Below are 22,061 nucleotides of genomic sequence, written 5' to 3' on the forward strand. Positions count from 1 at the left end.
AACTTCAAGAGCCTTGAAGTTTTGCTCCAGCTATATAAAAGCCTGGTTCAGCCACATCTGGAGTATTGTGTCCAGTTCTGGTTACCTCATTCCAGGAAAGATATGGAGGTGTTGGGAAAGTTGTAGAGGAGATTTACCAGGAAGTTGTCTGGAATGGAGGGAAGGTCTTTGGAGGAAAGGTTGAGAGAGCTAGGGCTTTTCTCTTTAGAACGATGAAGGATGAGAGGTGACTTTTTAGAGGTGTACAGAATGATCAGAGGTTTAGATAGAGTGGACAGCCAGAGACTGTTTCCTAGGGTGGAGGTAGCTATTACAAGAGGACATAGTTTTAAAGTGAATAGAGGTAGATTATAGGGGAGATGTCAGAGGTAGGTTCTGTACTGAGTCTTCGGGGTGTGGAATGCATTACTGGAGAGGATAGTGGCGTCGGCCTCATTGGGGGCATTTAAGCGGCTCTTAGATTGGCATATGGATGATAGAATAAGGTAGGAGTGGAGATTAGATAGACCTTAGGTTTTGGGTAAAAGTTCTGCACAACATCATGGGCCAAAGGGCCTGTACTGTGCTGTACTGTTCTATGTTCTACATAAATTTTAGCTACCATGCCTTCACTCCACTCATCTAAATCCTTGATGTAAATCACAAGGCACCAGCTCAGACCCCTAACTTTCTGTTTGTTTTTCCAGCCAGCCAATCTTCCATCTGTGCTAATATGTGCTCCCATGCCATGGCCTTTTATTTTCTACAATAAGCTTTAATGCGGCACCTTATTAAAAGCCACTGGATTTTGTATATTATAAGTATAGTAGTGTATACTTGTATAGCACATCTACTTACTCCCTTTATCCACGGTGTGTACTTCTCCTTCAAAAAAAACTCCAATAAATTGGTTAAAAATGATTTTACTTGAATGAAACCATGCACAGTCTTTCTGATTACCTTGAGTTTTTCTAAGCGCTAGGCTATATTCTCTTTAATGATCAATTCTAACAATTTTTCCGTGATAGACATAAAGCTAACGAGCCCAAAGTTTCAGACTTTTTGCCTCCCTTCCATCTTGAATGGAGGGGTTATATTTGTTGCTTTCCAGTCTGATGGAACCTTTTTTTGAATTGATGGGAATTTAGAAAATTAGCACCAATTCATCTATTAGCTCATTAACCACCTCCTTTAAGATCCCAAGAGGAGGCCCCTCAACTTAGAGACATGTCAGTCAGAAGTTCAGTCCGTTTGCAAGTACCACATCCCTCATGATTGTAAGAGTCAACACAATGTGGAGCTGGAGGAACACAGCAGGTCAAGCAGCATCCGAGGAGCAGGAAAGTTGACGTGTCGGGTCAGGATCCTTCATCACAGCTGGTTATTCTGAGAGTTCTCAGGAAGGGTCCTGACCCAAAACGTCAACTTTCCTGCTCCTCTGATGCTGCCTGACCTGCTGTGTTCCTCCAGCTCCACACTGTATTGACTCTGACTCCAGCACCTGCAGTTCCTGCTATCTCCACATGATTGTAATTTCACTGAGTTCCTCTCTCCCCTGCACGTCCTAATTAACAGATATTACTGGAATGTTTTTGTATGTTTTTATGGTGAAGACTGAACAAAGTATTTGTTCATCTGACATCTCATAGACCACACTGCATGTTGTGGCCCTGCCATCCTTTCGTTGACTGAAGGACATGGTGACTCATCAGAAACATGGACCATTCAGTCTCGTGAGCCTTTTTGGTATTCAGTTAGATCACAGCTCTTTTTACCTGCCTTTGCTTTGGAAACCGGAACACGCTTGACTCCCAAAAATCTATTTGTTTTTGTTTTTGATTTGCAATTGACCTACCATTAACAGCCTTTTAATGGAAAAGAGCGTCAAATTTTTACTAGTCTGTTATGTAGAGAGCTTAAAAAAGATGTGATAGGTCTCCTTTTGTTCCATAACGTTCTATAATTCTATGAAGATGTTTGCTAATTTCACCCTCACATTGACCATCTTTGATTTTAAGGTTATGCCTCTAGTGAATACATATGCTGCTTATTTTAAATTTAATATAAGGAAGTATGATTGTTTGCCAGAACCGTATAAGTGAAGTATATGTTGTGTAGCCATGAATTATGATGCATGTCCTCACATGTGAGGAACTAAAACACATGCTATATAACTGCTACCAAAATATATGCATCTTAGTGATAAAGAGCACGAGGGAGGTAGAAACAAAAGATATTTCTTATCCAGTTTTGTGACGTTGTAGCATTTTCAGTGGATTAGAATGCTCTCTAAATGGCCCAATTCTGTTGTTTCTGTACTTAGGTGATGACCTAATGTTCCAGTTAGGCGGAACTAGTGTTTTTCAGTTCAAGTTTTAAGTTAACTTTTATCTAAATTGTTCCTGATAGTACTTTGCATTTCCTCTGTCTCTAACAGAGGGTTTGAGCTATTTGGATAGTCTGAATAGGCTGGGGCTTGTCTCCCTGTATCATTGGAGGGTGAGGGGTGACCTCTATAAAGGTTTGTAAAATATGAGAGGCACAGGTAAGGTGAATAGCTAAGGTCTTTCTCCCTTGGGAGGGTACTCCAAAACTAGGGGGTTTAAGGTGTGAGGGGAATGATTTAGAAGGGACCTGAGGGGTAACTTTTTTACATAAAGGATGGGGCATGTATGCCAGAGGACGTCATGGAGATGGGTACAACTACAATATTTAATTACAGTATGTGTACATGAATAAAAAAAATTTAGAGGGATATGGGCTAAATGCTGGCAGTTGGGACTAGATCAGTTTAGGATATCTGGTCAGCACAGATGAGTTGGACCAAAAGGTCTGTTTCCATGCCATATAACTTAAACTCTTTCATAGTGGTGACTCTACCTGAAACCAGGAAAAACAAATTCAAATGAATTTAGACCAACTTAAGTAAAAAGGAAACACATTGCGCACTGTACCAATTAGTTTTGTCACTCAACTGGAAAGCATCTTCATCTTGGGGTTTTGACTTTTAATGTTTTGTATGCAAATATTTTCCTGTCAATCATAGTAACATTGGTGTTATTTTCTTGTAATGTTTTCTGCTTGATCAATCTGCAATTAAAATGTTATCAAGCAATGGGGAGGAAAGAAGTACTCAGCTGGTTGAAGGAGATCAGCCACAGATTTCACCTATACTTACTTATTTTTACAAATAGGAGCTGATAATCCTGCACTACTTCGCCACTTTTTGGTAAAAAATATTGGTGTATTTAAGCAGAATTTACTTAATAAACATAAGATTTTAAACACACACTCATATCTGTAGTTCAGATTTGGATAGCAGTTCCTCATTTTATGTAGTTTTAATATGTATATATTACTAGTTTCTCCCATAGTATTCTTTTTGCGCAATATGTTTAGAATTTTAAAATATTTACCATTTTGTTTTTTTTTGAAGGAAACTCGTTAAGTTTTGTGAGAATCTGATTGGTGTTAAGCTTAAAGTGCATAGTTTAATGTTTCGAGAAATTGATTTAGTCTCTGCTGTGTATTATGATGGAAAAATGTGTAAATAAGCCTAAAGTTGTTAAATCAGTTATTGTTTTCCATTTAATATTATTTATGCAATTTCATTTTATAGAGAAGAATTTCCTTGTTGCTGCTGATTGCAAGTTTTTCAACCTCTGCATTTCTGATTTATTTGTGTCTTAAAAATCAATCTCAATACAGGAAGTATTTATATGGTAAGCAGAATTGTAATATAATTGTTTAATTAATTGTACAGAATTTGAGTATTACGGAAAAGTAATTTTGTCAAACTTTTTGTCTTGCATTTGTCAGGACAGTTCTCAAGAATACCAATAAAGGAGAAAGCCAACAATTATGCTCTGAGAATGCTGATTGATTGGCAAGGTGGACCATTTTAGAGATGTTACCATGAGAATGCAGCAGTGAATGTTGATTGACTGTTAACTGCCAGGCTTTATTTAGATTTCAAACCTGGCATGTTGACTTTAGTCAGGGCATTGCCCTAAAATTTGAACCAGAATGTGGCTACTGCCGATGTTTTTATGTAAAAACAAGTGCAGCATGTGCGTACATTCTTTCTGTTTGCAAGAAACAAAGCCCTATGCATTAATAAATGTAGCTTCCAGTGCTGACAGCAGCATCCTGTTATTGGTGAACCCCACTCATGTTGCTACTGCATATTAGCAGTGTGAAACAGGGAGCTTTCACCTGTAAATTTTGTATTTACACAAAAGATAGTTGGTAATCAAACATTTTGTATTACTTATTTGTTTGGTACTATAGAAATTGAAAACAAAACACCACAGGGACCTATGTTTTGCAAAAGAAAGGGCCGTATTCTGTTATTGTATTTTCACTGAAGTAAATAAAGAGACCAGTATATCTTTGGTGCATTCTTCATGACAACATCTTAACTAACCAGGATCCTTTTCTAATGCAATGTAAATTGCTGCTAACTTTCAAATTTGATATTTTCTCTCTGCTGATGAGAATGCCAGATGAAAATCATCAGTAGCAAGTTTTTTTTTCAGCAAAATTTTTCTCTTAATTCCTTTGTTCTGCTAACTTTTTAATGGGTCTGTATCAATTAATCAGTCTAAAAATGTTTAGCTGGTCATCCAGTTCTAATTTTTTTTTTTCTGTTTCTTCTAACCTGCCCTTTACAGCTTACTTTTTTGTGGTTAGTTGCCTTAGTTATGTTATTTGTAAAAGGCACAGGCCATTATCAGATGAACACAGTATAAAACTGCTCACCTGGACCCTACAGTTTGTAGCATCAGTGTTGATATACTGTGGTGTTGCATTCAGTCAGTGTGCCTATACTGTCATCATAATTCTGTTCTGTGGAAGCAACCTTCACCACCCAATTAATTTGATCCGCTACATTTACAGGTTAGTATTTACTTTAATGTCTTGCATTCAGTTGTTTGATATTACTGCGTGTGTGAAAATGTGCAAATAATTCAATGGGTAAAAATATCAACTGATTTCTACTGAGTATTGTATTTTGACATAGATGCTCACATAATTTTGTGTTAATTCAATTATCGCTTGCATTCAAGAGATGCTTTCATATTATTCGCTTAAAGTAAAATAATGATTTCCCTTCTATGACTTTGTTCTCTCTCTATTCCCTGGAAGTGACACACTCAGAATTAAATGATTGCACAGATGTAGGTTCTATTCAGAATGTTGTGCAAGTGTGAACCTTACACTGAGTGACTTGCAGTTTGATCAGGCCTAATGCTATCCATTTTTAAGATTTTTATCAGTTACTTTTGCTGCAATCCTCTATGTTAATATATCCTTATAAACTTCAGATGCATCTGGCAATAACATGAATTTCAGACAATTTCTACTGCATGGACAAAGCTTCGTGCAGTCACAGTTGAGTAGGTATAAATAAAGTTTTCCTGTAGATGGTGCTGCGATGCAATTAAAGCTGAAGTGAACAAAGTATTACCAGTAAAACACAGTATTTAATGTGTATAATATTTCATAACAAAAAAACCTGCTCTGGGCCATCCAAAGAATGAATCGTGAAGTACAATCTGCATATTGAGATTTGAATCGATATTAGTGTCAAGGATTGGCTTATTGAAGAAAGGGAGTGTACTTATGACTCATGCAGTAGAAACTGGTATAGTAGGCACTGCAGGCAGGAACATTATATGCTTTCTGCGATGAATCAGATAATCTTTATTTGCTTTTATTATTTGAAGGTGTCGCTGTTTTGAACCCACCCACTTTGTCGACATCTCCACCCATTGCCCATTAAGAAAGTTTATTAATTGACACGTTCTCTAGCTGAATGGATTAAATGTGCGCTCTTTAAATGGTCAGTTTGGTGTATCCATTGATGCTTTTGACTCACTTCAGCTGAATTTGAATAGGTGACTTTTTCAGCTCATTTTGTTCCAAGGGATATTTTCCACTCACCCATTTGAAAAAGTAAAAGGGTGTTCATTCCTAATTTCTGTCGAAGATGCATGCTGCTTGACCATGCAGCAATTAAGTACCATGCGCTAAAATAAACAGGTTACTGTCAACTCCATGAAAGGTCAACCCCCCTCCCCTCACCCCACCCCGCCGTGGTACAAAGATAATTTACAGGGAATGTTGGTTAGCAACTTTCAATGTTTTGTTGGGAAGCTTTAAGAACAAAGCTCAGAACAAAAAATAAATTTGCTTCTTGTATATAGATTGGGTATTTGTTGACATCCAGCTGTAACTATGCTGGTGATTTTATCTCTTCTCCCTCCTCACCAAAAAAACCCAGCCTTTTTTTCCCTGCTTAATACCAATTACATATTATGACCACAATTATAACAATGATTACTCTTACCACCACAGGGTGATTCTGTGATCTGAAGCCAAACTTGGAGGGTGGAAATATTGATAGTGTCGTGTTTCCCTGCCTCAATGTGCAAAACAACACTGTTGAAAAGTGTTTCACACAGAAGTCAGGCTGGGAGTAACATCCTTGATATCAGGCTTTAGTGCCTAGTTGAGAAACTGACAGTGTTGCCAGTGTGCTGATCTGTTTGTATTTCTGCTGTGCTTCCTATCATTATACTTTTCAACATGATACATGAACGAAAAAATGCTGGAAATATTCAGCAGGTCAGGCATCATCTGTGGAGGGGGAACAGTTAGATCTTAAGGTTGCTTAAAATTCTAATAACATGTCTGCGATCATCTTGGAAGAGGGCTGAGGATACGGCAAAGCATTTTGAGGAAGGTGGAGTGTTAATCAGGGAGATTGAAAATGACTAAGAAGAGGTCACGGATCTTTGAGGGAGGTCATGTCTGAGCTTTGGCAAGACCAAGTGGAAGTGGACAAACAGAAGTGGGTTTTGCAGTCCTAGAGCTTAATGACTCTTAAGAGCTGATTTGCCCATGGGCGCAAGGTTTTTCTTTTAATTGAAGATCAGATCATTGTTGGAGGACACATCTTTGCCAGGTTATGCCCTCTGTTGAAGTTTAGGAAGCAAAATGAGTGTGCTGCGCTATTGTTCCTGAAGTCTTGGGTGGAGGAGCAATGATACAGAGGACAGATCGGGCTAGTTACACTTAAACAGTGGGACCAGCTTCTGATTGTGGTCAGGAGAGAGCAAGTGAGGGACCAGTGTGGCACAGATTGATGGCACTCCCCAGAGTCTGTTCTTGATTTAAATGCCTGAAGATGTTGGAAGGGCAGAATCAGTGATGACTGAGCATGTCGAGAGAGGCAGCTACTGGCCTGTATGTTATTTTTTAGTCTTACATAGGATGTGGAAGTCTCTAAGAAGGCCAGCATTTGTTGCTGATCCCCAATTGCCCTTGATCCTAGTTGCTTCCAGGCCACAACAATTCAGTATCAACTATGTGCCTGTATGTCTGGTCTTGTATGTAGGCCAGACCAAGTGAAGATGGCAGATTTCCTCCCCAAAAGAACAACAGTAAACCTGATGGGTTTTAGTGGCAGTCAACAATGATTTCATGTTTGCCATGACTGATGTAGCTTTCATTTCAGATTTACTAGGTTAATTTTAAAATCTTCCAGTTGCGGTGGTCGAATTTGAACTTGAGTCCCCGCAAGAGTAGCCTGGCTTTTGGGATTAGCCCAATGGCATTACCAATATGCTACTACCTCCCCCAGAAAGATTTGCAATCCCTTGGAATAGGTGTGGGTTGCAGGAGAGTGTGCAGTATCAATGGCTTTAAAAAAATCACTGCAACCTTAAATTTCTCCACCAGTGGCTTCTTCCAGGGCTCCAGTGTGGAATCTCATAGAGAGTCACACATCACTGCAGCAAAGATGTGAGAAATTACCTCCTAAGAAGGCTAGAGAGTTTGTGAAATTCAGAATGGATATGGAGAACCAGGCCAAAAGATATGTACTGGAGAAGTAGTATTAGACAGACTAATGGTGCTAAAGGCAGAGAAGTTCCCAAGCCCTGGTGCTTTGCATCCTAGGATCCTAAAAGAGGTAGCGACAGAGATAGTGGATGTATTGGTTGTAATTTTCCAAAAATCATTGGATTCTGGAGAAGTACCCAAGAGAAGGCTGGAAAACTGCTAATATGACACTCTGATTCAAAAAGCAAAGGAGGCAAAAAGTGAATAACAGTAGACTGATTTATCGAACATCTATTCTTGAAAAAGTTTTAAAATCAGCTATTCAGGAAATAATAGCAGAATATTTGGAAAACGGGTGTAATCAAGCAGAGTCAACATGGCATTTCGAAAGGGCCTGAAGTGTCTGCCTAATTTATTAAAGATTTTTGAGTAAGTCTCAACCAGAGTGGATCGAGGGGAACTAGTAGATGAGTTGTATTTGGACTTCCAGAAGGTGCTTGAGAAGGTATTTAAAAAAAAGGTTAAGTCATAATTACAGGAGCCCATGACATTAGAGGCAGTGTATTGGTATGGATATAGAATTGGCTTAACAATACGAAAATGGAAGTGAATACAAAGAAACCTCTATTTCAGGATCCTGACCTGTGACCACTGAGATGCCACGGGGATCAGTGCTGTGTCTATAACTGTTTAAAATATGTATTAATGACTTGGAGGAAGAAAGTGAATGTATTGCACCCAATTTATAGGTGACACAAAAGTAGGTAGATTGTGAGAGGAATACAGATTGTTTACAGAGAGATATTGATAGGTTAAGTAAGTAGGCAAAAATTTGGCAAATGGAATATAATCTGTGAAAGTGTGAAGTCCTTCATTCAGGAAGGGAGAGCAGAAAAACAGTATTACTTAAATTGAGAAAAACTGCAGAAAGCTGCAGCATAAAGGGACTTAGGGGTGATTGTAGATAAAACAGCTAGCACACAGGTACAGCACGTAATCAGTAAGGCTAATGGGACATTAACACTCATTTCAAGAAAGTCAGATATAAGAGAGAGAAGTCTCACTGCAACTGTACAAGGAGCTGGTGAGACAATCTGGAGGACTATGAGCAGTTTTAGTCTCCTTATTTAAGGGAAGATATCATTTCATTGGAGGCAGTTCAGAGAAGATTCACTAGGATGATCCCTGGTATGGAAGGGTTATCTTATGAGCAAAGGTTAAACAGAATGGAGCTCTGCTCAAACTCTGCTCACACAGGAGTTTAGAAGAAAAAGAGCTGATCTCATTGAAACAAGATAATAAAGTGTGAGGCTGGATGAACACAGCAGGTCCAGCAGCATCTCAGGAGCACAAAAGCTGACGTTTCGGGCCTAGACCCTTCATCAGAGAGGGGGATGGGGTGAGGGTTCTGGAATAAATAGGGAGCGAGGGGGAGGCGGACCGAAGATGGAGAGAAAAGAAGATAGGTGGAGAGGAGAGTATAGGTGAGGAGGTAGGGAGGGGATAGGTCAGTCCAGGGAAGACGGACAGGTCAAGGAGGTGGGATGAGGTTAGTAGGTAGGAGATGGAGGTGCGGCTTGGGGTGGGAGGAAGGGATGGGTGAGAGGAAGAACAGGTTAGGGAGGCAGAGACAGGTTGGACTGGTTTTGGGATGCAGTGGGTGGAGGGGAAGAGCTGGGCTGGTTGTGTGGTGCAGTGGGGGGAGGGGACGAACTGGGCTGGTTTTGGGATGCGGTGGGGGAAGGGGAGATTTTTCCATCCCCACCCCTGTCTGCTTTCCGGAGAGACCACTCTCTCCGTGACTCCCTTGTTCGCTCCACACTGCCCTGCAACCCCACCACACCCGGCATCTTCCCCTGCAACCGCAGGAAATGCTACACCTGCCCCCACACCTCCTCCCTCACCCCTATCCCAGGCCCCAAGATGACTTTCCACATCAAGCAGAGGTTCACCTGCACATCTCCCAATGTGGTATACTGCATCCACTGTACTTCCTCTACATTGGGGAAACCAAGCGGAGGCTTGGGGGCCGCTTTGCAGAACACCTCCGCTCGGTTCGCAATAAACAACTGCACCTCCCAGTCACAAACCATTTCCACTCCCCCTCCCATTCTTTAGATGACATGTCCATCATGGGCCTCCTGCAGTGCCACAATGATGCCACCTGAAGGTTGCAGGAACAGCAACTCATATTCCGCTTGGGAACCCTGCAGCCCAATGGTATCAATGTGGACTTCATCAGCTTCAAAATCTCTCCTTCCCCCACCGCATCCCAAAACCAGCCCAGTTCATCCCCTCCTCCCACTGCACCACACAACCAGCCCAGCTCTTCCCCTCCACCCACTGCATCCCAAAACCAGTCCAACCTGTCTCTGCCTCCCTAACCTGTTCTTCCCCTCATCCATCCCTTCCTCCCACCCCAAGCCGCACCTCCATCTCCTACCTACTAACCTCATCCCACCTCCTTGATCTGTCCATCTTCCCTGGACTGACCTATCCCCTCCCTACCTCCCCACCTGTACTCTCCTCTCCACCTATCATCTTTTCTCTCCATCTTCGGTCTGCCTCCCCCTCGCTCCCTATTTATTCCAGAACCCTCACCCCATCCCCCTCTCTGATGAAGGGTCTAGGCCCGAAACGTCAGCTTTTGTGCTCCTGAGATGCTGCTGGGCCTGCTGTGTTCATCCAGCCTCACATTTTATTATCTTGGATTCTCCAGCATCTGCAGTTCCCATTATCACTCATTGAACCGTATGGGATTATCAGGGGCTTGACAGGGTAAATGCTGAGAGCATGTTTCCCTTCATGGGAGAGTAGGACCAGAGGGCATAGTCTCAATAAGGGATTGCTAGTTCACACTGAGATGAGGAGGAAATTCTTTGCTGAGCATTGAGAGTATTTAGCCCTCGTTGCCACCGAGAGCTGTGGGAAATTCTCCTTGTGTGTATTTAAGGCTGAGATAGACAGATTCTTGGTCAGTAGGGGAGTCAAAGGTTATGGACAAAAGCCAAGAAAGTGGACATGAGGAATGTCAAATTTGCCATGATCCTAGTAAATGGCAGAGTAGGCTTGAGGGCTGAATGGCTTACTCCTGTTCCTTTCTCTTATGGTCTTTTGGGCTTTGTGGACAATATGAGCTTCCTGTATGTATGGTGATCAAAGCTCGCTGGGTGAAGATGTAACCTTTATCCAATGTAAAAGTCTGTACTCTATCGATGTGCATTTTTTGTATGACCACAGGAGACATAACCTCCAGATGTGCATTTCTCTCTAATGGAAATGTACATTGAGCATACATTATTCAGCATCCCCAGGAGCCTGTGCCCTCTCTGTCTCAGGCCACATCAATGACTTCTGGGTGATACAGGCCACCTTTCATGAGTAAATTGATGACATTGGTTAGGACCCTTTGAATTCTATCTGAGGCATGCTGTAATGAATCCCAGAGTTTCACAGGGGCTACTTTAGAGCAGGCCATCATTGTTAGAAATGAAGTTGGGCTTTCTAAATTGCCTCCAAGGAGCTCTCTAATGTCTGTGTCAAATGTTTTCCCGATCATACTTGCATGTTTTGTGTTGCACAGTTTAGTTGAAGCAGAAAGAGAGCTTCTCGCTTTTATAATTGCAGAAAAATTAAACGATTATTCAAGAAGCAACAAGCTCGCTTCCTCACTGAAGAAGAGTACAAGGAACAAAGTGAAGTGGCAACTATAAAGGCACTTGAGGAACTCCGTAGATACTGCAAGAGTCAGGATTTTCCTACATGGGAAATTGTTTCTAAAGTCAGTTCACCAAAAAGGTAGGTAGTGTCGTACCATTGTCCCTGTACCAAGAGATTTCTTGCTTTAGTTATGCATTTTTACGTACGGCCAGTTGGGCATTCACTTGCGTACAAGAATGTAAGAAGTATGAGCCGGAGTTGAACATTTATCCCTTTAAGCCTGCCCTCCCATCTATGTGTACAATCAGCAAATTTGCATGGATGACACTCTGACCTCATTCTAATTCATTAATATAGATAATAAAAAAATGAAGCACTGTACTCGTTATATCTTTCCAGCCTGAAAAAATCCAGTTAATCCTGACACTGTCTTCTGTGAGTTAACCAATCCTCAATCCATGTGGCAACCTTGCGCTGAATCCCAAGAGCTCATATCTTGTGCAATCACCCTTTCCAAAACACCTTTTTAAATGCCTTCTAGAAATTCAATTAGACTACACCTTCTGGTTTCCTTTCATCAATTCTGCCTGTCATTTCCTCAAAGGACTCTAGACAACTGCCTGTCAGTCACAATATACCTGTTGACTTTTGCTTCGTGCCACTGAATTCAATTTTGATTTAATCTGCAATTTTGTCTGTATCCCATCAGTTTGTAATGTTGGGCCTTCTCAAAAGCTTTGATTAAAGCCTGTGTACATTGTATCAAGGAGCAGTTTTCCCTCCACTTTGCTAAGTCGAATCTCAGCTCAGTAAATAAAAACCAAAAGAACTGCGGATGCTGTAAATCAGAGACAAAAAACGAAGTTGCTGGTAAAGCTCAACAGCTCTGGCAGCATCTGTGAAGAGACATTGGAGTTAATGTTTTGGGTCTGGTTCTTAGGAAGGGTCACCAGACCTGAAATGTTACCTCTGATTTCTCTTTGCAGATGCTGTCAGACTTGCTGAACTCTTACAGCAATTTTGGTTTTTGTCTTGGCTCAGTAAAGTTTGTCATTTTGCAATTTAGAACTATTACTCTTGGTCAAAATTTTATTTCTTCCCATAACTACACTAAACCTAATATCACCACTGGTGAAATCCTTCCCCACTGATACTGCTTCCACCTGCCTCCATCATTCCCTAAAACTAAGTGCAAAACTGACCTTTTTCTTGTCTACTGCGTCCAGTTCTGGGCGCCCTATTATAGGAAAGATGTGGATGCTTTGGAGAGGGTTCAGAGGAGGTTTACCAGGATGCTGCCTGGACTGGAGGGCTTATCTTATGAAGAGAGGTTGACTGAGCTCGGTCTCTTTTCATTGGAGAAAAGGAGGAGGAGAGGGGACCTAATTGAGGTATACAAGATAATGAGAGGCATAGATAGAGTCGATAGCCAGAGACTATTTCCCAGGGCAGAAATGGCTAGCACGAGGGGTCATAGTTTTAAGCTGGTTGGTGGAAAGTATAGAGGGGATGTCAGAGGCAGGTTCTTTACGCAGAGAGTTGTGAGAGCATGGAATGCGTTGCCAGCAGCAGTTGTGGAAGCAAGGTCATTGGGGTCATTTAAGAGACTGCTGGACATGCATATGGTCACAGAAATTTGAGGGTGCATCCATGAGGATCAATGGTCGGCACAACATTGTGGGCTGAAGGGCCTGTTCTGTGCTGTACTGTTCTATGTTCTATGTTCTATGTTCTATGAGATAACACGGTGTAGAGCTGCATGAACGCAGCAGGCCAAGCAGCATCAGAGGAGCAGGAAAGCTGACGTTTCGGGTCGAGACTCTTCTTCAGAAGATTCAGAACACTCTGAGGAAGGGTCGCCAGACCCAAAACGTTAACTCTGTTTCTTCCTTCACAGATGCTGCCAGACTTGCTGAACTTTTCCAGCAACTTTGTTTTTGTTGTAATTGGGAATGTTTAGCTGCCGTTCCTTAAGCCACATTTTACTTTTTTATTATTCATTAATGGGATGAGGAAATCACTGGCTAGGCAGCATTTATTGCCCAAAGGGCTGTTCATAGTCAGCCACATTGCTGTGGGTCTGGAGTCACATGTAGGCCAGACCGGGTAAGGGTGGCAGTTTCCTTCCTTAAAGGACATCAGTGAACCAGATGGGTTTTTCCTGAAAATCAATTCATGATCATCATTAAATTCTTCAGATTTTTTTTATTGAATTGACATTCCACCAGCTGTCATGGTAGGATTCGAATCCAGTCCAGTGATTATCATCACCTCTCCCTAAATTGGCCTGAATACCCTGCACCATCTCTCTAGCTATGCATTCAGCTGTTCTCGATAGAGTGTGAAATTGGAAATTATGCAGAGATTATGTTGTCTGTAGTATCTATTGAGGACAGGATAGAGCGTAATTGTAATACCCCATGCCTATCAATAAGCTGTCAACTTTAATTGAGACTGACGTGCCTGGAACATGGCTGCTACCCAGAAGGGTGCGTGGTGCAGTTGTAACGGTTGGCAGTGCTATCTCACAGTACCAGGAACCTGGGTTTGATTTTACCCTGAGGTGACTGTGTGGAGTTTGCACATTCTCCCCGTGTCTATGTGGGTTTCCTCCAAGTACTCCAGTTTCCTCCCACAATCCAAAAATGTGCGGGTTAGGTGGATTAGCCATACTAAATTTGCTGTAGTGTCCAGGGATGTGTAGGCTAGGTGGATTGGCCATGGGATATGCAGGATTAGAGGGCTAGGGCCGGGAGCTAGGTCTGGGTGGGATGCTCTTCAGAAGGGTCGGTGTAGACGCGATGGGCCGAATGGCCTGCTTACACACTGTAGGGATTCCATGGGAAAAGATGCAGCATAGATGCATTCAGCAAAAGTGAGGACAAAATAAGTGAGATCAAAAGTAATGTGATATGAATGGTGAGCAAGTGCTGTGTTGTATTCTTTTTCTTTTGCATGTTTATTAAGTTGAAATCCTGCCTGCTCCAACAAATGTTAAAAATCCCATATAAAAACAGAAATTGCTGGAGAAACTCAGCAGGTCTGGCAGCATCTGTGTAGAGAGAGAGAGAGAGACAAAGTTAATATTTAAAGGCCTGTGATCCTTGTGCTGAATTCCTCCAACGCTTTCTGTTTTTGCTTCAGATTTCCAGCATCTGCAGTTCTCTTATTTTGATTTTTAAAATTCCGTAGCATTTTATTAAAGGGAAACATTGCATTATCCCATTCAGCATTTATCCCTCGATCAAGTACAAAAATTGGCCAGTCCTGTAATTGCGAATTAGACTGCTACATTTATCTAGAAATCAATGTCTACATTTCAAAACCAACTGTTTATCTGTGAAGTATTGTGGGTTGACATTGACAAAAGGGCAATTTATCATACTAATTCAGATTATTTATTTTAATATTGCTCCTGGAACAAAGATTAGAAACCTAGAAATGTAACTTTCTGCAACTAGTACTTTTAGACCAGTAAACCTTTCTCTTCAGATTACTTATTGTGAGTGCTGATGTATTAATAGTAATATTTGCCAGGTCAGAACAAGCTGATATTTGCTGAGGTATGTGTGTTTACTCTGCCTTACTCCAATCACTGACATCACTGCATGTCATAAATTTGAATGCAAATCACTGTTCATTCTAATACATATCAATTTATTGGGAGCCTTTGAAGACAATTATCTGACATGCCATGTTATTTTTGTGTGAACGGAACACATTTCCTATGTGAAACCATTTGAAAATGGAGAACTGTTTCGTGGATGATACCAAAATTAGTACTAAATGCTAAATGTTGATGTATAATGTGCATAATACTGCATGCTATTCTTGTTCATGTAATTTCAAACTGCCTTTCTCATGCATCTCACTTGCAAAATCAATCAGTTTGGAGATTCCAATTCCACCACAAAACTCGCCACAGCAATCACTGGTAATGATTGCAGTCATCTTCTTTGCTACTTATCCCTAAATAATGCTGAATTTACTGTTTCACTATAAAATGAAAGCTGAGTTCTTATTCAGTCATCTGATTCAAAAATGTAGCAATTTGTTGTTACATCTGAGCAATGAAGTTTGCGTCACATGTAGGCAGCGTGGTTTAGAAGACATTTAGCATGCTTTCCTTCATTGCTCAAACCTTTGGTTATAGAAGTTGGGACATCATATTGAGGTTGTACGTAATGTTGTTGAAGCCTCTTCTGAAGTACTGTGTGCAGTTCTGGTCATGTGCTCTAAGAAGGATGTTATTAAATTGGACAGGGTTTGGAAAAGATTTGCCAGGATGTTACTGGGAATGGAGGTTTTGAGTTAGAAGGAGAGGCTGGATAGGCTTGGATTTCTTCCAATGGAACGTAGGAGGTCGAGGAGTTTATATATATAGGTTTATAACATCACCAAGGTTATTGATATGGTGAATGGTGGGGATGTTTTCCCTTGGGTGGGGGATTTCAAGAGTAGGGGCCTTATTTTTAAAGTGAGAGGAGAAGATTTTAAAAAGTCATGAGGGGCAAGTTTTTTTCCAGAGAAGTGGTTCATGTGTGGAGTGAACTTCCAGAGGAAGTGGCCGATATAGGTACAATAACAACATTTAAAAGGCATTTAGGTAAGTATACGAAGAGGAAACGTTCGGAGCGATATGGGCCGGGCACAGTTGGGCAGAACAAGTTTGGTTTGGGATTATGGTCAGCATGGACTATTTGGACTGAAGGGTCTGTTTCCCTGCTGAATGACTGTATGGACATTCTTGTTCAGCTTTCCATTTAATTTGCAGACTTGCAGACTTCATCCTAGGAGCTTATCATATTACATCAGAGGAAATGCAGAACCATGAGCAACACTACGGAATTGGAGGTTCATTTTTGGAAGCCCAACTCTTTGTCGGGGAAGAAAATAATCTTTCAGCCTCTGAGAACGGGGAACTGGCCACTGCAGATGGACGTGAAGTTGCTGTGATAATGAATTGATCTTGCTTCACTGACATCTAATTAATATTTTCGACTGTTATTATGAATAGAAACTGGATAATATCACAAAATTGAAAGCTTGCAATGTCTGAGTACTATCATTACTGACTCTGATAACGCTGACAATCGAATGCACAGAGACCAAGGAACCTGTGATTGTGCTACTTAAATGATTACAGAGAGCACATTGAGTTTGTATTTTTTAAGGAAAAGTTTACACTGAATAGGTATAGTTCAGCTTGAGTAGTCTTTGACTACACCAATGGACCATATCATTATTGAAAGACTTTTGGTTGAAGTTGAGGCAATGAGGCCCATCTATACCTCAAGCACCAAAATGACAACATCTGAACTGGATGGCTTCAGAGGAAGAGATTGTGGTCTTTCGACAGTGACTGCTAGATTCCTTCCCCGAGTGAGAATTTCTGTCTTTGAAAATGGAAGATAAAGAAACAAGGAAAGCCAGGCATCTAATGTTCTTATTATTAACATTCAGGCAGTTAATTGTAGGGCTGCATAGATGGCTTGGTTATAATCAGCAGTTCAGACCATCTTGCCCTCAATTTAGGTAACAAGCAGCTCCACATGATAAATATAGAAAACAAGTTCTGTGGAACCGGTGCAAACTGGAGGTTAGGTTAATTGTGATATGTGTTGTATTCTGCTTAAATCATTGTATTACAAATGTAGTTTCCTTGTCCAGGATAAACATTTTTTTTAAATTGTGGAAGCAAAGGTGATTAGATGAATATGTGAGATAATTATTGTGTTTAAACATGCAATATTAATCATGCAACTGACTTCAGTATGCAAATTTTAACAAAACGGATTTCAGTTGAGCTGTATTGTGTAATTTCGTTTGATACTACATCCAACTCAGGTTTAAAAAAGGGCTGCTTTTATCTGAAGATTTACATGAAAGTTAATTTGAAATGGGATTTATTCTAAGTCACAATGATCATTTTATTCCGTGCCAAGTAACAAATGGTATTGAATGACCTGTGAAAAATTGAATTAGCATTATTTTATGTAAATGTACTTGCTTCTATGTCGACAGGCAGAATTTGCTTTCAAGTTTTATTCATTGCCGGGGACAAGCACTTTGCCTGATGATGACTGGAAGCCTGCAGTGGAGTATCGTGGATACAAAAGCCATTTTGTGATTGTGCAGATTCAAGCATGTTTAATTTTTTTGGTGTGAGGCACAGAAACAAACAAAAAATTAAGATTTTTTTCCAGTATGGAATTCTTCATTCAGAAGAATGCATGTAGAAAAAAGACTGGAATCTCACAGGGGTTCTTGAGCAAATAATGCTCAACATATCTTTTTAACTCTGTTATGAGGCTGTCTTTCAAATTACAGTCAGTTTGATGTAGGTGTTCTGCTGATAATTTGCTCAAAATGTCCTGTTTGGGAAGCTCACCTGTTTTCACCTCCGAATTTTTGTTATGCAAAATAGTAACACAAGATCCCATTCCTGACCATTTTATGTAAATATTAATATCTTTTACATGACATTATTCTTTTCGTGAGAGTTCATTATTCTTGGGGAGAAAAAGAAACTATTTACTTGTTGAGCTTATTCAAGCATATTTTAACTTTATAAAAGCTGAAGGGCCTGTTTCCACACTGTAGGGAATCTAATCTAATCTAACCAAAAGAACTGCGGATGCTGTAAATCAGGAACAAAAACAAAGTTGCTGGAAAAGCCCAGCAGGTCTGGCAGCATCTGTGGAGGAGAAAACAGAGTTAACGTTTCGGGTCTGGTGACCCTTCCTCAGAACTTCATATTTTGTTCCATATTTTAACTTTAGATTTTCATCTATAGAATCTGTATTTCCTGTAGATTTTGTTAAAAGTGATGTCTAAGTTGGAATTTAACTCCCAAGTGATATTTTATTATTTACAAGTAAATAGGACTACATTTCATCCGGCCTGTTGCTGAATATAAAGCACTACTAACATCTCTTGTGAAAAGAATTTATCATTAATTGTGCAACACACTTCATTAGTGTCTGACTTTCGAGAATGTAGAGGAATGATTATATGGGTTATATGTATGTGAAGGTGTTGAGAATGACATTTAAAGGGGAAAAAATAATTAATGATAAATCTTGCTCTCAAGGTTAATATCATCTGGATTCCATTCATAAGTTTATTATTGCTATTAATTAAAGTATGACCTACTGGTGAATATTGTTCTGAGACTAGCCCATGGTTTGTGTTTGTCCAAACTTGCTAAACCAAAGTTGCAGCACCAGCGGTTAAGTTCAGGGCAGAGCATAAGGAACTGGTATTCTTCTAAAGAAGTGAGGTAAGAGCTCCCTCATCTGGAGGCGCTCAAAATGGACTCCTGTACTATTGTTAGAGCATTTCCCATTTATGTCAATGGACTGGACAACTCAAGGGTTTTATAGAACAGTACGGCACAGTACAGGCCCTTCAGCCCACGATGTTGTGCCGACCTATTATCCTACTAAGATCAATCTTCTCTTTCACATCCTACATTTTACTATCCTCCGTGTGCCTATCCAAGAGTTGCTTAAAAATCTCTAAAGTATCTGACTCCACTACTACTGCCAGCAACACATTCCACACGCCCACCACTCTGTGTGAGTGGGCCTCTGACATCTCCCTTATATCTTCCTCCAATCACCTTAAAATTATGCACCCTCGTAATTGTCACTTCTGTCCTTGGAAAAAGTCTCTGACTATTCACTCTCTCTAGGCCTCTCAACGTCTTGTAAACCTCCATCAAGTCACCTCTCATGCTTCTTTGTGCCAACGAAAAAATCCCTAGCTCCCTCAATCTTTCCTCATTAGGCTAGCCCTCCAGTCCAGGCAGCATCCTGGTAAATCTCCACTGCACCCTCTCTAAAGCTTCCACCTCTTTCCTACAATGAGGTGACCCAAACTGAACACAAAATTCCAAGTGTGGTCTAACCAGAATTTTATAGAGCTGCAGCATAACCTCACGACTCTTATTAATGCAATGTTAATGCTTTTATTTTGAGTTAATACCCCATCATCATCTTGTTTGTCTTGGTGTAATTGTCTATACCAGGATGTATCCAATCTAAGATAAGTACATGATTGGGACTGGGTTTTTAACTTTTCATCAAGACTGGTGCTTTAATATTGAAAGATATTTTACAGTAGTTTGTCTTCTAACTCTATATCTATTATTTTCTTTAAAATTGCAATTAATTTAAATTGCTTGGTAAAATGTGATCACAAAGCTGTTTTTATGTAGCATTTTATTAATAAATTCAAATTTAATATAAGCAGTTCTTTCAGCACTAAGATAATGTACAATTCAGTAACATAATTTACATCTCCACATTGTTTAGAAACAATCTAAAAGTTTCACCAGCCAAGAGCCCACACAAAATCAATATATTTTATACATAGTGCTATTTGTAATACATTGAAGGCACTAACAATTGTACAGACAACACAACAAAGCACCCTACATTTGAGCAAAAATAGGTCCATCCTCAGTTTTGAAAATTGATAATGACAATTCGCTATGCTTTTAGGCCTTTAATACCTAGGAGGCAATTCAGACGAACCTGGATAAAATAGTAAAGCTTAAAAATAAACCTTATTTCTTTTGAAATGCCTGTGGGTTTCCCACAACTGCCACCAATGGCATGATGAGAGGTTTCATGGGGTGTCTTCTTGCCAAGTGTCAGGAAATGAATAAGAGATGCCAAACTTTCCTTGTAGTCCAATTCCTTTTTTTTTTCAATTTTGACCCCAATTCCGCATGCCTACCCCTGCCAATACCATACTGTTTGGCCTTGTTGATCAATTTAATAGTATGTCTCTAATTTTTCATCTTTAAAACAAGGATTAGTTGTATAATTCAAAGTAGAAATTTTCAGGAGAGGTCCTGCATTTCAAATTCTGTATTTAATTTACTCAGGCTGACTCAGTAGTGTAACACTGTAAACAGCTGACTGTGTTTAGCTGATTCAAAAGCTTGGTATGCATAGATATATCCCAGTTGGGTTTTTACAGAATACACAAAATAGCCTGACCTTCAGTTGAGTTTTACTGTAAAGGTGTGCATCAAGACAATTTGGTGACAGATTTAAAGTTTACATTTAAGCAAAGATGATGTGAAGATTTGGAAGCATGGTATCTGAGTTTGTGTGAGAACAGATAACCTGTAGACATTTTACAACTGGATAACTTTTTCCTTTTGCCCTTGTCCAAACATAAGTGAATGAGAAGTGCTAAATAACTTGTTAATTACTCTACTTTGAGTTTTGGGTTAATAGTTTAGTTTCAGCCAGTTTGCTTCAATAATTTAAATTAAACTAAAAATATTCTACCTTTATTGACAATCTTCAGAAGTAGAAATATCTCCATTAAAATACACTACAAGCTTTAACTGCCTGCACAACATTTACAGAGGAACTTGGAGATGAAATTTAAATGTATTAAATTACAAATTTTAAATGAAAGTTGGGCTGGTTCTCGAATCCTGGTATAAATAGTGGCTACATGTTGAATTTAAGAAAACTATTAACATACAGGTGAGCTTTGCTATTCAGTTCTTTCCTCCCTCAGACCACGTATCCGACTACAACAACATCTTGTCGAAAGAAGATGGCTTCTACAATGAACTCTCTGGTGATCTCTTACTCAAAAGATGCCTCAAGCTAATTTTAACACAGACTAACTGACAGACATCAGTGGCTATTCTGCTTGATAATCCCAATTCAACATAACAATACAGATTCTGAACTGACTACACCATGATAAAACCACTTGCACTCAGACGTTCAACGTTTCCTTAATTGCTTTTTAGTGTACTGCAATTGCACCTCCGTTTGACAGTATAATCCCAATAGTTCAGCAATTCAGCTACTTTTTAAACCGTTTCAATGCATGGTTTTAAGAATTCATGTGAATGTTTTGAGCGGACAATGTAATGACCTTCATGTACAAACAGGCACTTAAATTCTGCTATTGATGCTCTAAATACACTGAAATGTGCTGTAGAACCTTATAATTTCTGAAATTTACAAGATTAGCCATCAGGGTCTTAATGATGATCTGGAAATATTGCAGACCTATTCTTCAGAAACTTTCCTGTGCTTTCTTTTTTAAAACATTCATCACGGAAAATTATGAATCCATTTTTTCAATGCAAGTGCTTTGCAATCTTTAAATTTGACCATCATGAGGCACCTTTTTGACATTTTGGAACAGTGCTTGTTTGCTGAGGCAATTCTGGTTCAAGGTTCTGCTTCCCATTTCCTGGCAGTGGCATTAAATTCCAAGGCAAATCTGACTGGTTCAGTCCATTCTCAGTGCCTTGTGTGGAGCTGATGCTGATCTTATCAGGTTCAGAGATAGTTACTGGGACTTCTACCTTTTCCTGCTTCTTGGAAGTGGGTGATGGTTTAGGATTTGAAGGGCGCCCAACCGGCCAGGTGTCTGCAGCTAGTGGACAATCATTTTCTTCCTAAAGTGAACATAAAAATGAATTCAAACTCTGGCTGATCATTGCTAGATCCAGACAAATGATGAGGGTTTATCTGGAAAGATTATTTCCAAAATTAATGTTACTAGTTATTATTACTTTAAAAATA

The 22,061-nt window shown here is 39.9% G+C and overlaps 2 protein-coding genes across 7 annotated transcripts in view; one reads left to right on the plus strand and one right to left on the minus strand.

The window, feature by feature from the left end:
• The window catches only part of nemp2 (nuclear envelope integral membrane protein 2), a 33,918-nt gene extending 14,234 nt beyond the window's left edge, over window positions 1-19,684 (plus strand). For 3 of the 4 annotated variants that reach the window (XM_059647160.1, XM_059647163.1, XM_059647164.1), the window contains exons 6-9: window positions 3,599-3,701; window positions 4,653-4,878; window positions 11,455-11,625; window positions 16,262-17,626. In XM_059647160.1, the coding sequence (XP_059503143.1) occupies window positions 3,599-3,701; window positions 4,653-4,878; window positions 11,455-11,625; window positions 16,262-16,454 (693 nt within the window). In that variant the 3' untranslated portion in view covers window positions 16,455-17,626. Of the gene's footprint in view, window positions 1-3,598; window positions 3,702-4,652; window positions 4,879-11,454; window positions 11,626-16,261 lie in introns of all 4 variants that reach the window. The other variant, XM_059647161.1, reaches the window with a different exon arrangement.
• Window positions 19,685-19,697: 13 nt separating this feature from the next.
• mfsd6b (major facilitator superfamily domain containing 6b) overlaps window positions 19,698-22,061 on the minus strand; it is a 61,046-nt gene continuing 58,682 nt past the window's right edge. For all 3 annotated transcript variants that reach the window (XM_048534747.2, XM_048534746.2, XM_048534748.2), the window contains exon 7: window positions 19,698-21,934. In XM_048534747.2, the coding sequence (XP_048390704.1) occupies window positions 21,647-21,934 (288 nt within the window). In that variant the 3' untranslated portion in view covers window positions 19,698-21,646. The remainder of the gene's footprint in view (window positions 21,935-22,061) is intronic.

Source organism: Stegostoma tigrinum, chromosome 7 (genome assembly GCF_030684315.1).
Source record: "Stegostoma tigrinum isolate sSteTig4 chromosome 7, sSteTig4.hap1, whole genome shotgun sequence".
In the NCBI taxonomy this organism is placed as follows: domain Eukaryota; kingdom Metazoa; phylum Chordata; class Chondrichthyes; order Orectolobiformes; family Stegostomatidae; genus Stegostoma; species Stegostoma tigrinum.